Here is a 17,074-nt window from a genome sequence, read left to right as displayed (position 1 = left end):
GATTCTGCCCAGGCGATAAACCGCACTTGGACCTGACAGAGATAAATGCCAATGATATATAGCATCCCCCTCATAATAATCTTCACTGAACATAATCGCATCATGCTTGCCAGCACATAGATCATCACAGCCATACTGGAAAGGCGAAGCCGCTTTAGATGTAGAAGAGGAGAGACTCAAGACTTAAGCCCGTGACAAGTCCTCCTCCAACTCTCCATGTTCTATATCCCGTCCTAGCGTGCCTCCGCACAAGGACTTTAGCGGGAGTGGAGCGGCTTCGGCTTTCAGAACAAAAGTGAGCTGAAAGCGAAGAGTTTCAAGTTTCTATGCATCAAAATTAACACAATCAATCTCAGTGAGCGCTGTGTCAGCGTGGGCTCAGCCCAGCCTTGTACTGAATGGGCAAAGCTGCTTGATATGGAGGAGAAGTGGCACGCAAGTCTTGACCGGCAAAAAATCCTCCTCAAATCTTCGCGCTCTATTTCCCATCCTCGTGTGCCTCCCATGTCCGGCAGAAGAAGTATAATACAAAAGCAAGTTGACAGTTAAATGACTTGAGTTTTATGTGTTTACAGTGAAAGCAATCAGTCTCAACGAGCGCCTTTATATAAAACAGCATTCGCACCCGGCAGGTGGAAAACATATGCAAAACGGCATCTTGAAAAAGACGACATTAAGCAAATGGCTATGTTATGTGTTTGAACTCATTAAAACACACAACAACAATCACAATGCAAAAGCGTTTCAAACAAAGAATTATAAAGGATATGCTGTTCGTCTGAGCACAGGCAGGGAGATAGAAAATAATCCACTCGCTGTTATTGATTGCAGATTCAACGACAATGTGAAGATTCGGACATCCAGAGCATGAGAGATGTTATTGCGACACTGAAGAGAAAAATTCTGATGAGCTCCGGTTTATATGCCCACGATGACATGGCATCAGGGCTTCAGAGATTGTCACTCCTGGGAGTTGTTTCCCATAGCATCAGCTACTGATGCGGCATCGAAGTGACGGACTTGAAAGGGAACTACAGTTAATTTGTTCAATAAACATGCTTTAAAATTAATAGACATACTGTATGCGATCATTATGATATTAACAACAACAGATAAGAATATTACCATGGTAAATAAAATTAAAAATTGTATTATAGTACATTATTTCAAGAGATTACATTAAGTAGTGTGTACTACAAATAATTAAGAATTGGTTCAATAAATGTGCTTTAATATTACTAGATATATTTGAACATCATAATATTAACACAAAAAGAAAATGGACACAGCCATAAATATAGAGGTGTGATATTTCCCCCTACCAGACTCTGAAAAGGCTGCCCATCCTCATCAAAGTGGCGTTCAACATAGTTAGATGACAAGAGATCGCTGCAAACACACACTCAGATGTAATTAATTTGCTACTTACAGTGAATGAGGATCATACATGTTTCCTCTAGTGTGAGTGAATATGTTCTGTACATACTGGTTGAGCTCCAGATCTAAAATGAATGAGATGCCGAAGGCCTTCACCAGGAATGAGATCTGTGCCAGATGAATCGGCTGAAAGAAACATGAACACATATAACATGAGTTGTTTTAGTTACATACTTTCAAGGATTTTTTCAATTCAAAGCCGCAAATATCGAAGCTGAAAAGAGGCACAATATATACTGCCATGAAGGACAGACAATCCTTCCTCTCTTCTGACTACCCTAATCCATCTCTCTCTTCAAGTATTTCTTCACTGCTGTTTTTTGCTGATTCAGGTGCTATTTCTTCTGCACTGCCATCTTTTATTTCAGGGCAGTGGCAGAACACATTAAGTACTATTTCTAGTCAGAGGTAGGTAGTATAAGGGGAGTGGCTTTCTCATTCTAAAGAGCATTTCAAAAATTATTTTGGTCGATACATTTGGGTCAAAACTTTCCCACAAAAGAGAAAGACTGTGAATTTTTTTATTTAACTTCTAAAAGATTATTTTAGGAGTAAACTTTGAAGAGTTAACTAGTATATAGATGTAAGCCTCAAAACTGACATGAACTAAAAGCCTCTAAAAACTAAAAACAAGTGGAGTCAGATTAGAAATATAATTAAACATGTCGCTCTTCAGGTGCTGTTTGATGTAATTATTGGTTTAAATCGGCATAAGTATTCTGCCATACATACCACACCAATAATGAACTGAGAAAAATGGCTTCAATTTTTTTTATTATTGTTCAGCCAGATGTGTATTGTAAAATAGCCTTACTCTGTTTTCCAAATCTGTGCATAGTTAAGTCAAACCTATCTGTCACAAGACAGATCAAAGTCTAAGAGACACGATTCAAGGGCAGAATGGTTCAGGCTTTGGCTCATATTCCTGAAGGTCAAGCAGGGTCACTGTGCACTCCGACCAGCAGTCAGGAGACGTGGCTCAAGGTTATGAGGGTATAAAATGGCCTTTGACAGACAGGTGGTGTATAAAGCACCCCAGGTTACAGGAGACGAATGCAGTGGGTGTGAAATGCGATCAGCTTGTGATACTGCCGGTCGAAGGCACGAAAACAAATACCTACTTCAGTGCAACAAGAGGGGGCGCATCCGCACTCACTTATTGTAATAGAAAAATCGTTCAACAAAGTCTTTCAGTAGTGACCATGATAACTCACAGGCTCTTTTATTGTCATACTGTATAAGGTTAAAATAATTATATGCTGATTATGGCAACAATGTTTTTTCCCCAACTTTTTTGCAACAAACCATTTTATTCATCTTCAACAGCAAATTATGTTTTACAACTTTGTGACATATACTGTACATATACTGTCTGTTACATATACAGATTTATTTGCATGTGAATGTAAAAAAAATCATTCTTGTAGCTTAAGATGCAGTGGAAAATCAAACAATTCAGTTGTGCCACAGCATAAATGGCTAAATTACATTTACTGAAAGGTGATGATAGCAGGGTTGCCAACTTTGGTTACCTGGTTGGAGTGAGATTTTTATGACATGGCCAGTGGTCAATGTACGGTCGAAATGTTCAAGCCCCGGGCCCTGCGGTACCTTAATGTGGCAGTGAAACTAGTGCGCGTATTTGATACTAGTAGTCCTATTTTCTTATATTTCTAACACTACAACAAGACCTAATCAAATCCTACTAGACAAATATTAATCTGGGTTCTTTGTGCTCAATTACGCCAATTAACCTGGCATTCACAATTTCAAAACACCAATACAATATGGAACAACCAGGGTTTTTGATGGGTCCTAAAATGGTCTTCGCTGGTGGCTGAGGTACAATGTTACCCACAAGCTCAAAGTTTCTTAGTTACATAATAGCAATTAATTAGGTCTGTGTACGTTTTGATAGTTTGATTTTCAATTTGAAAAGAAATAAGGAGAAACGTGAAAATGACGCATTTATTATTTATTTATTTTATTTTATTTTATTTTTTCTCTAAAAATCAAGAATTTGGCTTGATTGCTCAGTTTTTTAGTTGTGGGTAGGAAATTGATAAACAGCTTGAATATTTGATTTGCACATGTGGGTGGGCATGAAACACCCCTTTTCACTGATTGGTCAACTCGCACCCTCATCAGTTCTTCCTCTATGCCTTGCGACAGAATAAAGTCCACTGCTAATACAGTTGTACGGATTCTCAAAATGTTCAATCGGCTGCTCAAACTTTATTGCAACTACATATTATCTCTCTCTCATCAAACAACCGAACTAAGGAGTGCCTGTGACACAAACCGTACTAGCCAGGGCAGGGTCTAGACAGGGGTCCATGCCAACTTTCTTCTGTGTAGACATGGGTATGGCAACCTATACGCAAATTGGCAAAGAAATATAAGTTGTCTGTTTTAGAAATAGCCTATTGATGTCCCTCGCATCTGCACACAAAATTACCCCTTAGTCTACATAGATTTATTTAGCTGTCAGCTATCAACATCTCACAAAGCGCGCGAAGCTGTGCAACCCAGCACAACCCACAATGTGGAGTGGATAGAGATTGCAATTATACTTTGTATTACTATACACCGAACTTGTGTTATTGAACTTGTACCCTACCCATTAGTCAAAAAAAGAACAATCAAGCTGTATTCTTGTTTTCTCGTTTCTCCATTTATTTATTTTTTTATTTGAAAATCAAAACATACACGGACCTAATTAATCAGTGTAAATCCATGTATCATTAGTTCATTTCATATTCAATCCTGTGGCTATTTTTCCAATTTCCTATTTATAACCTGAGAATTAAACCAAGATTACGAAAAACAAGTCACTATTTCTTTTTTAATATTGGTTTTGCAAACGAGTAATGAAATGTCTTTTTTTTTTTTTTCAATTTTGAATTCCTAATTGAATATGAAATGCAATGATTCGTGTATCATTACACATCTGTGTAATGATACACGGATACTAATGACTAATTAACATTGAATTTAATGTTTACATTGGAAATCTGGAACCTTTTGAATTTTACCATTTTTTACTTTAAAATGCAATGGGAAATCAAACTTAACTAACTGAATTAAATGATATCTTATTTTTATAGGGCTAGTTATATTGTTCTGACTGTACCCATGAGTAGATCACTTTTCTGAGCTGGGACTAGTGAAAATGTTTGTTTCCTTCTGAAATATTGTTTTCCTTTCATCAAGCTCTTAATAATTTACAGTAAGTCATCTCTTGGAAGTCAAACATGGCAAGTTTGTTGAATATCACATATCATTAGAACAGAAATGGAAACTTCTAAAATTTACAAAGTTCCAGACTAGAGGTAGACTGATATGGGTTTTTTAATGGCAGATGCCAATATTCAGAGAGCAGGGTGGCCGAAATAATGCCGATATATCGCACAATTTAATATAATAGTAAAATGATATATACATAAATTCTTTACAAATATATATTAACTCTTATTTAGCATGCTATTTACTTAAACTTTCACTCAAACGCTAACTTAAAAATAGTAATAGAAATAATGTTTTTGGTATTTTAGATGGTAGAAAGCATTTTCTTGGTTTCTGTGTAGTCTTTCCATTTTAGTAATTGTTGAAATTGTAATACATTAGGGATTGCAGGAAATATGGAGGAAATAACCTCAGATGGTATGTGCACATTAGCACTCACATTTTATCACAAAAAGACAGGAACTACTAATTCACACACAGTATATATAGTGCACAGTGAATATTACATTTACTCATAGCGCACGTGAAGTGCTTTTACTTTGAAGTTGCTCTATCGCTCTCATGAGGATGCAGCGAGAGCAGCAGTTTACTGACCGCTTCCAGTTTACTCAGCCCCGATCGCCTGCCGATAGTCAGACGGACACAGTTTTGATCCAGGCTTTTATAAAACTCAATTATTTGTATATGATTATATTTGAGCACTCCACAGAAAGAAAACAGAGTTGCGAAAGTTTTGTGAGGTTTGTGAATTAAATGTTTAAACTAGATATCCACATATTTGCAGATGATATATGATGGACGTTTTATTGATATTTGCCTTTTTATCAATAGCTAAGACAGTTAACAGTTAGAGGGAACTGTTGAGAGAAGAGAGAGGGAGAATAAAACACCTGAGCACTGTAAACATCATGAGCTCATTTGCGTCTGTAGCAGCTCTGATATGCCAAATCATTTAAATGAGACATTGTTGCAAACCAGTCAATTATTGTGATAACACGATGGCACCTAACAACAAAATGAACTGTGATTGGTCATTTACATGCCTCAGACGGCTCATTCAAATTCAAGCAGGTGATTCTCGGCACTGTCACTTTTTAAGAAACTAATCGGCCTAACGGGAAAATTTGTCGGCCTCTGCTTATATCGGTCAACCACTAGTCCAGAGTTTAAACCCGTTCATTCTACATTGTACTTGCCCTTATGAATGTTTAGCCTGCCATAATTATTCCACTGTTTAACTGACATTTGTAATGATAATGCCATAACCACAATGCATGGCTCCTCATTACCTAGGTTAGGTCAATATAGCAAGTTATTCTAAAAATTAATTATAGTATTTGTTATGAAAAAACTAATAGCCTAAACACATTTAGATAAAATAAATGAAATAAAATAATAATATATAAAATAGGTTCCCCCTAATAGATTTAATATGAAACTATAACTTTTCTGTCACTGGGTTACTACAGAATAAAAATGATACATTTTAATAAGGTTGATGATGTGTATTTTAAAATGCCTTGTAATTGATGTTGATCAGTGGTGTTACTCTTTACCTCATCAGTGCTGTTTATAATGTCGGGGCTATCTAGCAGTTTGAGAGGTTTGACTTCTTCCACAGCACTTTAAAGTAGATGATTCTCTGTAGAATTTAAATGAGGTGCGTTTTGTGGTCGCCGCTGAGATATCGAGTGAAGTTTTGTTGAGTGGCACAATTGTTGTATCTCAGAGTTCTGGTTATCCTATTTTTGAAGTATGCTGATGTGCGTTGCGGTGGTAAATTTGCTTCGGTGGCATAAAAAGTCACACACTGATGGAAAAATCATATGAGCAAGATTCTTTTATTTGGTGTGAGATTTATTTGGGTAGTGTGAGAACATGAGACAAAGCCTGGAAGCGTGTCTCACACTTTTGGCAACCCTGCTGAGTGATAGGTATTGATACAAATTGTTCCATCCAATTAAAATGGAATATTTCACTGAATATTTGTGAAATAGTAATGTATTTTGGGGCTTATTGGTGTATTCGCATTACAACATGTGCTATCGTCAAACTCTAAAAACTCTTATCTCACAGTGAATTCGGAAACAGTATGGTTGACCTTTCTTGAGCTAAACTCTGTCTGTGCTTATCGAAATCCAAAGCGCTGAAGCTCTGGCCGAAGTGGAAAGTGTTTTTAAATGTAAGGGCATGTGTGAGCCTCAGTTTGCCAGGGTGTTGTGTTTGCAAAGTTGTTTCTGAGTGTTTTGTTTAGCACATAGATGCAACACATCACACGTATGGCCGTGGGTTAGCATGGGGTAAGGCAAAGCCCTGTTACCATAGTTAATAATTAATTCCTATGAGAATGCATGGTTTAAAGTGGTTGGGAAACATCATTCTGGATTTAAAACTGAATAGATCACAATAACATCACAAAAGTTGTCCCAGGAGAAACATAATGATGAGGTAACCCCAGAGAACAAGACAAGATACCTGAAAAAACTTGACATGATTGGAGTGGAGTACTGCTTGTTTTTCATGCTTTAATGAATCAATCATTTCTCATTACACACATTACTCTTTAAGTTTGGCTTTGCAAAGTGTTTGATAAATAGGGTTTCTGAAGTTGCTGTGAAATATTTAGGTACACTATTTCATATAGGTATACACATTCCCATTAGCATTAATTTCTTGTTAAAATGTTGTAGTTACCAATCGACTAACAAAATATTAACGTGAAAATCGTAAGTGTAGATTTCTGTCCTGACACTGCTTAAATGTGTGGCTCTGCAGCTCAACAGCTTGCAGCCACAGCACTCTTATTTTGGCTATTTGTCGATTGGATAAAAACATTTTTTTTACTTTGCCTGAAGTGACAAATAAAACTACACAACAGCTGTTCGTCATGTTTTTCGTTGTTAAAATTGCCAACTCTATTGGATATTTCTACCCCTTTTTCTCATAGGAATGAATGAGTAACTTTGGAAACAGGGCGGGGCCTCCTTGCCGACTGTCTCTATTGCTATATTGTTGCTATCATCTGCCAGGCGAAAATCATAAGTCTGATCGGTTAGAAAAGTAATAGAACACCTCTCTTGTCCTCTCGATGATATGAGACTATATCCACATCTCCTTAGCTCTTATACACAGTAAACTAAGCTGCCTGCTCTCTTTACTGTGCACTTTCTCCTCCTTGTGTTAAATATTAATGAGGTGATCCTTCAACATGTTAGAAGATCATGGAAGCATGTGAGATTCATTCGTACTGTATATTTGGATGTGATTTGTGCATAGTTCACTTCTCTTCAGATCTAGACATTACTCTTAATGGAGTTTGATGTTTCAGTTGCGCATTAATACCAACTTCACAAGCGCAGATACAAAACGCTACCTACAGCATAAATATCACTCTTTAACAAACTGCATTGATACTTCAAATTCACCAATAAAAATAGTGATCGAATGTTTACAGGTACAGTTGTTAACAGGTTAGTTCTTTTTATTCTATGTTTCACTGGTCGATATGACAGTGGTCTTGGTGCAGTGTAGTGTGTTGAGTATGGATCATTTTAAACAGATTTGTCAAAAGTAATTGCGTCTTCAAGACACTAAAACTTGAGTTAAAACACTAAATTCTAACATTTGTACAATGAAAAGTGACTGAACAGTGACAGCTGCTTACAGTTTGCTTAGTATTAGTAATTTGTTCCATCTATTATAATATGGTTGATAAATGCACACATATGTTATAAATAAAATATAATTATAAAATAAATAGTATAATATATTAATGTAATAATTGTATTAATGTTAATATGACATTAAAAATTTATTAATGTAAGAAATTAAGTAATCATATAATTAGGGCTGTCAATCGATTAAAATTTTAAATCGAATTAATTACATGACGTGCCAATTAATTAATCTAATTAATCTCAATTAATTGCACATAGCAATATACAGTATACGAGAAAGGACCCCAAATGCCTCAAATGCCGTACATCATATGTATACACTGATGAGCCAAAACATTATGACCACCTGCCTAATATGCTGTTGGTCCTCCACGTGCCACCAAAACAGCGCAGACCTGCCGAAGCATGGACTCAACAAAACCCCTGAAGGTGTCCTGTGGTATTTGGCACCATGACATTAACAGCAGATCCTTCAAGTCCTGTAAGTTGTGAGGTGGATCTGGCGTGGATCGGACTTGTTGGTCCAGCACATCCCATAAATGCTCAATCGGATTGAGATCTGGGACATTTGGAGGCCAGGGAAACACCTTGAACTCTTCATCATGTTCCTCAAACCATTACTGAACAATGTGTGCAGTGTGGCAGGGCGCTTTATCCTGCTGAAAGAGGCCACTGCCATCAGGGAATACCATTGCCATGAAGGGGTGTACCTGGTCTGCAACAATGTTTAGGTAGGTGGCACGTGTCAAATTGACGTCCACTTGAATGGCTGGACCCAGGATTTCCCAGCAGAACATTGCCCAGAACATCACACTCCCTCCACCGGCTTGTCATCTTCCCACAGTCCATCTTGGTGCCATCACTTCCCCAGGTAAATGCCGCACATGTACACGGCCATCCACATGATGTAAAAGAAAACGGGACTCATCAGACCAGGCGACCATCTTCCACTGCTCCAAGGTCCAGTTCCGACGCTCGCAGGGGTCATCATGGGGACTCAGCTTCATACGCAACAGAGTGCAACGCACTGTGTGTTGTGACACATTCCTCCCGTAACCATCATTAAAATTTTCTGTGACCTGTGCCACAGTAGACCTTGTGTCAGTTTGGACCAGATGGAATAACCTTCATTGCCCTTGCGCATATATGAGCCTTGGGCGCCCAACACCCTGTCACCAGTTTGTGGTTTGTCTCTCCTCGTACCACTGTCGAAAGGTACTCACCACTGCTGACCGGGAGCACCCCACAAGTCTTGCCGTTTCAGAGATTCTCTGACCCAGTTGTCTAGCCATAACAATTTGGCCCTTGTCAAGTCGCTCAAGTACTGTATTTACTCCTGCCCATTTCTCCTGTATTCAACACGTTGACTACGAGAACTGATTGTTCGCTTACCATCTAATCTACCCAGACCTTGACATGTGGCCTTGTTATCAACGTTATTTGCTTTACCTGTGAGTAGTCATAATATTTTGGCTCATTGGTGTGTGTATATATATATATATGACAGAAACGGCTTTTTGATGAGTGAGATCAACGGAGAAGGGCCAGACTGGTTCAAGCTGTCAGAAAGTCTACGGTTGCTCAGATAACCACTCTGTACAATTTTAGTGAGCAGAATAACATCTCAGAATGCACAAGTCGAACCTTGAGGCGAATGAGCTACAAAAGCAGAAGACCACGTCGGGCACTTTATTAAGGCCATAGTGTTCCTAATAAAATTCTCAGTGAGTGTATATTGTGTCAAGTTTAATGTAGTTTGAAACGTGTCTCGAGATTCCTGCATCCTGTTGTGCTCGGTCCAGGTGTCTTTTAGTGCAAAAGCTCATCTGTTGAAAGCTGTGCTGCCTGCTCTCGCTGGTTTGACGAGGCATGTTGCCTGTAGGGGGCAGTCAGCTGGAGCGCTGACGCTGTACATCAAGATAGAATTGCTTTGACGGTAGGAACATTCCTTATTAGGGAATTTAGGTACAGGCATGATTAATTGCGTTCATTTTTTTACGCATTATTTTTCAGATATATAATCACACTAAATTAACATGTTAAACCGACAGCTCTAATTATAATATATTTATATATTCGTATTTAAATAATATAATTAGTATAATCATATGTAATCCATAAGTTCTATATAGAATCCATAACATTTGACCCCAAATTCAAAGACAACTAATTTCTTTAAAGCTTCTCATGATACACAAAAACATAACTGATTCACACAGTGTCTATGGATCTATAGCAGCAAAAGTAAGACACCCAATTATAGTACATGTCAAAAGGGCATCTTTACCCAACAATTATATTGCACTCTCCTCCACAGCAAGAAACTGATATCACATTAAAGTATACACTTACAAGTATAACCTTTAATGTGCACTTCAGCTCCCTGTAAAGGGCTTAGTGCCAATACTCTCTCTCTGCTCTATGGTCTGACAGAAGTTTCCATTGCATATGCATGGACGGGCTTGGTTTTATTGTAGAGACTGGCTTAGAAACAGTTTTCACAATGCTGTATATTCAGTATATTTAGGATTGCGTGGAGGGGTTAATTATAATAATATTAATAAATAATAATAGTAAGGTAATGATAATAAATGTGATAATTTTATGAATTGATCACTAAAAAAATTATAACAGTTCTCCACTAAGGATGGGCATACAAAGTGCGACCTCTCGACCAATTTTCTTCTGTTGGGAAAATTTTTATAGAAATCGTTGATGCTTGTATGGTCACCGTTCGCATTAGTTGAGAGCAGGGTTGTGGACTTGAGTCACATGACTTGGACTTGACTTGGACGTCGCAATTATTATCTCTCGATATAATCAAAGAAGACTTGCGACTCGACTTACACTTTGACAACAATGACTGCGACTTGATTTTGACTCGAGCCCTCTGACTTGGAAACACTTCATACCTTCTAAAACCAAAGACCAGAGCTGTGCATTTAAAAACGTGCAGCAAATCAACGATTCATTTCCCCAATAAACATTTTTGATTTTAAAGCTGAGATACTCAGCTTTAAAATTTGAAAAGTTTGATTTTCAAATCTGCATTTTCACGCTCCACATTCAACCAATCAGAGAACCAACCAATCAACTTCCACGAGAGCAGGAGGACCAAGTTTGAAGATTGTGCATTCAAAGATGAAAGACAAAATGATACCAAAGGTGAATTAATTTGGATATAAAGAATACAATATCGAAGGCAACAAAAGGATTGCAACATGTAGAACCTGTGGTTCAAAAATTACAGAAGCTTCATCAACAACATCTAGTTTTGTGAGGCATCTGAAAACCCACAGAGAGAGGTAAGTTGATATGGTTAACTGCAACACATCAGCTATGGTTCAGTAGTATTTAACTTATCATATTAGCTGGGTTAGCTAACTAGCTACTTAGTTTCACAGAGCTCAGTGAACAGAAACTAAAGTTTTGTCGTGAGTTATTTTGCATGCCTCATTGCTGAAACCAGCTAAAAGATGCACTGTGGACCAACAAAGTTAGGGTTGTTCTACCCGTCCCGTAAAATATAGAATCCCATATCGAATCAATATGGGGCACGATTTGTCCCGTATTTAAGATGGTTAGATGGTGTCACATATAGTTCCAGATCGTTAATTTAACATAAAGTATGACATTTTTACTATGGTGGGTGTGGGCTCATCTGAAAAGTCCACACATTGTGCTAAAATGTGCTGATACTATGGAGGGCGTAATTACTATAGTAATTAATACTTGGACACTTATTTGGGCAAAGAGCACTAATGACTTGTTTCTGACTTGATGCTTAAAGTTGAGGACTTGGGACTTGACTTGGACGTGCCTGTCTTGACTTGGGACTTGCCGTCTTGACTTGGGACTTGACTTAAGACTTGAATGCAAAGACTTGAGACTTACTTGTGACTTGCAAAACAATGACTTGGTCCCAGAGAGTGAGAGATATTATGTGGAGCCGAGCAGTTTATGAGCAGCTAACAACTTCACGATGATTTTTAAACTTGTTGAAATACTGAAGTTTACCAATAAGGAAGAAAAATGGCATAACTTCAGCCCTCACTCACCTCACACAATGCTCATCTTTGGGCTTTGTGCGTGCAGCCTGTTTGAGGAACGAGTAAGATCCACAAGCATGTCATCACGTATCTTGCTTCATGAGAATTAACAGATTCATTTCACCATGGGATTATGTGTAATACAGTATCTCAGCTTTAAATGGGTCATGACATACTCTTTTTTGTTTTTATTTATTTATTTTATTACATTTTTATGCATCAGAACAGTCATAATTTAGTAATATATGATCATTTTCCACCCTGTCTCTGGCCCTCTGTCTGAAATGCTTGTTTTTAAACTTTAATGTAAACAGCCACTGTTATGATTGACTAACATTGTGCAGCCCCTAAAATACAGCTATATATATTCAATTGGAAGAAATGAACCAGCACCTCAACAATAAAAAAAGAAAATTCAGGGTTTACACATAACGCACACCAAACACATTGCGTCCGAAACTGTTCACTCAAACACAGCAGCACCATAAAAGATAAATTTAGAGAGAAAATGAGTCATGAGTGTCCCAATGTTCAATGGACAATGGATTTGTGTTCACGATATCCAAATTCACGACATAGGAAGCAAGATGAGATGCACCCCATAGTTTGCTAGTCGGTGTCAGGTAGGGAGAGAAACATTCTCATTCTAGAAAGCATTTTATTGGTCCATTTTCCCAGAAGAGAGGGACTGTGAATTTTAAATGTGTTTATCTGCTAAACGTTTATGTAACTTTGAAGAGTACTCTAGCATAGATGACCTCAAAGCTAAAGGGGCTTTCATATTGACAGTCAAGTCACTGTATTGTTGGTTGCTAGTAGGCATCCACAGTATCCAACAGTATCAGAAGACGTGAGCTCCACTTTTTGCACTCTCATTGGTAGTTGCTACATTGTTTCACTGTGCATTTGCATAAAGTCCTTCACAACTTTGTCACATCGCCAACAGTTCGCTTTCACCAAGAGAAAGCAGAAACATTAGCCTACCTATAAACCTAATGAGTCATTATATATAAAGTGTATTGTATCTGATGTGTTTCCTGTAAAAGGAGTTGAAGGATCACCTCATTAATATTTAACGCAAAAAGGAGAAAGTGCACAGTAAAGAGAGCCGGAAACACAGAGTTTACTGATCTATAATTTCTAAGTCTATACGTGATCCACGAACTCCAAGAGATAGGGCTGCACGATATTGAGTAAAAAATCGATATTCGATAAGTTGTTGGATAATGCAATATTCAATGCGATTATCCTATGATGAAGTCATCGGAGTGCGTGGAACATTGTAACCCCCACCACACAAATGTACTTTTTTTTATTTTTATTTATTATTATTTGAAGGCAAAAATGTTTTATATTTATACCATGATCAATGGAAACATGTAAATGTTTCACGCTGCAACCCCCCCCCACCAATGTTCAAGCCAAATCTACACCATTGTATATACCAGAGATCACAGTCATAGGTGTCTTTTGTTCCAAATTTCATATAGAATGCATATAATATATACAGTTTTAACATTAGTTTCATGTCCAAAAATCTAACATGCTCCCATCATTTGAGTTGAAAGTAGTTTTTGGAGAAACACTATTTTAGTTGCAGCGTTCAAATTATGTAAATTTTATCACAAAATACAACAATAAATGTTGTTTTGATGCTCTTTAATGCTATGTGTGACAGATAGCTACCCATTCAAATGGAGCAGGGCGCAACGCTCTCTCTCTCTCTGAATTATAGCATGAAAAAAACCAAAAATTAAAATAAGAGGGTATGTTGAAAGATACAATACAACTTACTAGAATGTGTCAACTCTCATGTATTCACCCAATCTGTTAATGTTGAAATGACATGAAGAAAATGAATGGGGAATATCTCATGCTTTTCTCGTGCTTTGGATCTGTGCCTACGCACGCTGTATGCACAGACACCAAGTGACAATCACGCGCCCAGTCTATTATCGACAATCTGCATCACTATAAACATTACTGCATCACTATGTTAATTAACTTATTATCACAAGCCCTTGCGATATGCATATCGTAATATGTACGTTTGCAATATTCAATAAATGCAATATATATCGTGCAACCCTCCCGAAAGATGAAGCTCATGCAGATGGCACTTCAGGTTTGATGTGTTCCCTGCGTGAGACCACACTTTTTTAGACACATTTCACAAATTGGGTAACCATCATCATTATTTTATTTACCCAAATTATTCCCACACCACAGACTACAACCACTCAGTTGTGGGAAATAGATGTTCAGGCTTCAGCAAATTGAACTAATATGTACAATGGAAATGTTAGTTCCTGTGGATTTTAGAAAAATCCTTTATTGACTTTATACAACTTTATATGCACACAATATCAGGAATGAGCAATGCAATGGTACGTTTTTATATCCCTAGTCCGTATTCTATACAAACTTTCTCCTTTGCACAATAACTACAGCATCACTATGACACACACCCTTCATGGCATCAGCTCTGCCTTTGTTCACACCAGGCATTGTTAGGGTCTGGTGCCGAGATCAAATTTTCTGGTTTTCTGGCTCTTGTTAGCATTCACATAGAAGGCTCTCTGGCAATTTGCTGGAAAAGTCCAGTGTGAATGCAGCTTCCATCGCTCATCATGTCGCCTCAAGTCACAAATTCTCGTTAAAAATGAAACACAACCAGTTGAAAAATGCTGTCGGTGTGAACTGTCCTGACTAAAAGCAACACAACTCCAGTTTTAATTTTTAATTTAGAGGGGTGGTGGCATAGTGGGCTAAAGCACATATCTGGTAATCAGAAGGTTGCTGGTTTAATCCCCACAGCCACCACCATTGTGTCCTTGAGCAAGGCACTTAACTCCAGGTTGCTCCAGGGGAACTGCCCCTGTAATAAGTGCACTGTAAGTCGTTTTGGGTAAAAGCGTCTGCCAAACGCATAAATGTAAATGTAATTTCATGGCTCTTTAAAGACAACATGAAACAGCAACACATTTTGCTGCTGTTATGTGATTTGTTTTTTATTTAATTTGTTTTTTAAGTGTAAGATCAAAAGAGACAAGATATTCAATGATAAAACAGTGTAGGACAGGACCTGATTTTATCCATCAGGAAATTATTGGATGGTGAAAAGTGCTCTCTAAATGACAAAGGAGAGGTTGAAAAATAAGAAGGCTTGGTGAAAAGTAATTTCAGAGGTGGAGAAAGAGAAACATTTATTTTTTTCATTAGAATACAGTTGCACCAATACCGGTGCGTCATTTTTAATAGCAGAAACGCGTCTTAGAAAAGTAAACTATATTTATTTGATGTTTAATGTAAAAATGAAGAGTCACTCACATGCGCTCCATCAGCATCTGTCTTCACTAGTGTACGCAGGTGCGCGTGCGGCAGCTCCTCCTCCGCGTCAGTCCGCTGCAGCAGGCGTTGAGGTTGCGTACGCTCCTCCGCATACGCGTTCTGCTCGCGTCCCCGCGACGCTCCTTCCCGCTTGATGCTGCTGCCCCAGCCTTACAATACAGGACACATACATAAAAAATAAAATAAAATAAAAAACAAGTTAATGCTTAATCCAATTGTTCTGTAATCAATCATTCCCCCAGCCACTACAATCCATCTAGGCTGCGGCCAAGGCATTCTGACACGGTACAGAACGATTCACAGCTATACCCGTGACAGAAAACGTGTACATGCGTCCGTTCAATGAATATTTCTCCTTCTGGCACATATTACACATAAATAGATACAACAATGAAGCTTGTTCTAATATCACGAACCCGCTTCAACGTTTACCTGTCACGGCGAGTCGCGCGGTGACCGCAGCCCACAGGAGGAGGCAGCGCATCGCCAACATAATCACATACTCCTGCGGCTTCAACCGGAGCGAAAAGATGCGAAACGCGACATTCACAGCCTTATCCCGCTGCAAGGCAATGTTTAAGTCACAAGGAAGACGTTAACGCGGACACAGTTATTACTTAATTGGAAAATAAGATGCTCATTGATCGGATAGACTTTAGATGTTGTCCGGTTGAGTGACGCGCCGTGATGTCTGCTTGTATCGCTCAAAGATTGCGGGTGGAATTCATGTTGAAACGCTCCTTCTGCGGGACTTACACCCGCACCTCCCACTCTCTCTCCTCTCTTCCCCTCCCCTTCACTTAATACCGCACTCACATGCAACATTATTTCACACTGTGGCCTAATATGATAAAGCGCATTTTTATTAAGCGGTAATAAATATTACACTGTGATATCACAGTTACACAAAAGCGAATAAGACTATACGCCTAACAATTGCAGTTATAATGTTACATTATCACCCTAGTGTGACAAGCTACAATACACTGCTATATGCTTCAGCTTTTGAAGAAATTTCAAAATATGTTTTATTGTATGAACAGTAGACATACCATATGACCACATTACTAAAACAGCTCATGTAAATATTGAAATATTCTTAATTTCCTCCTTGATTTTGTGTCTTTATTATTCTTTAGAGAGGTAAAAAATAGTTTTTTCTTTTCTTTTTGCTTTTGGTATTTATTTGTGTAGGCCTGTTTATTACATATTGGATTATGTCCGAATGTTTTGTTTATTTCAAATAATATATAAACAATTGATGTCAATGAGCAATATTAAATTATTATTCAATTTACTCATTAAAATGTACTG

The 17,074-nt window shown here is 37.9% G+C and overlaps 1 protein-coding gene across 3 annotated transcripts in view; it reads right to left on the bottom strand.

The window, feature by feature from the left end:
- Positions 1-16,512, bottom strand: part of adam11 (ADAM metallopeptidase domain 11) — a 162,959-nt gene extending 146,447 nt beyond the window's left edge. For 2 of the 3 annotated variants that reach the window (XM_051666956.1, XM_051666957.1), the window contains exons 1-4: positions 16,193-16,512; positions 15,740-15,909; positions 1,487-1,563; positions 1,323-1,389 (exon numbers count right to left, since the gene is read on the bottom strand). In XM_051666956.1, coding sequence (XP_051522916.1) covers positions 1,323-1,389; positions 1,487-1,563; positions 15,740-15,909; positions 16,193-16,253 — 375 coding nt within the window. In that variant the 5' untranslated portion in view covers positions 16,254-16,512. The remainder of the gene's footprint in view (positions 1-1,322; positions 1,390-1,486; positions 1,564-15,739; positions 15,910-16,192) is intronic. The other variant, XM_051666954.1, reaches the window with a different exon arrangement.
- Between the last annotated feature and the right edge of the window lie 562 nt (positions 16,513-17,074).

Source organism: Myxocyprinus asiaticus, chromosome 32 (assembly GCF_019703515.2).
Source record: "Myxocyprinus asiaticus isolate MX2 ecotype Aquarium Trade chromosome 32, UBuf_Myxa_2, whole genome shotgun sequence".
Classification (NCBI taxonomy): domain Eukaryota; kingdom Metazoa; phylum Chordata; class Actinopteri; order Cypriniformes; family Catostomidae; genus Myxocyprinus; species Myxocyprinus asiaticus.
This window is presented reverse-complemented; position numbering and strand designations above follow the sequence as displayed.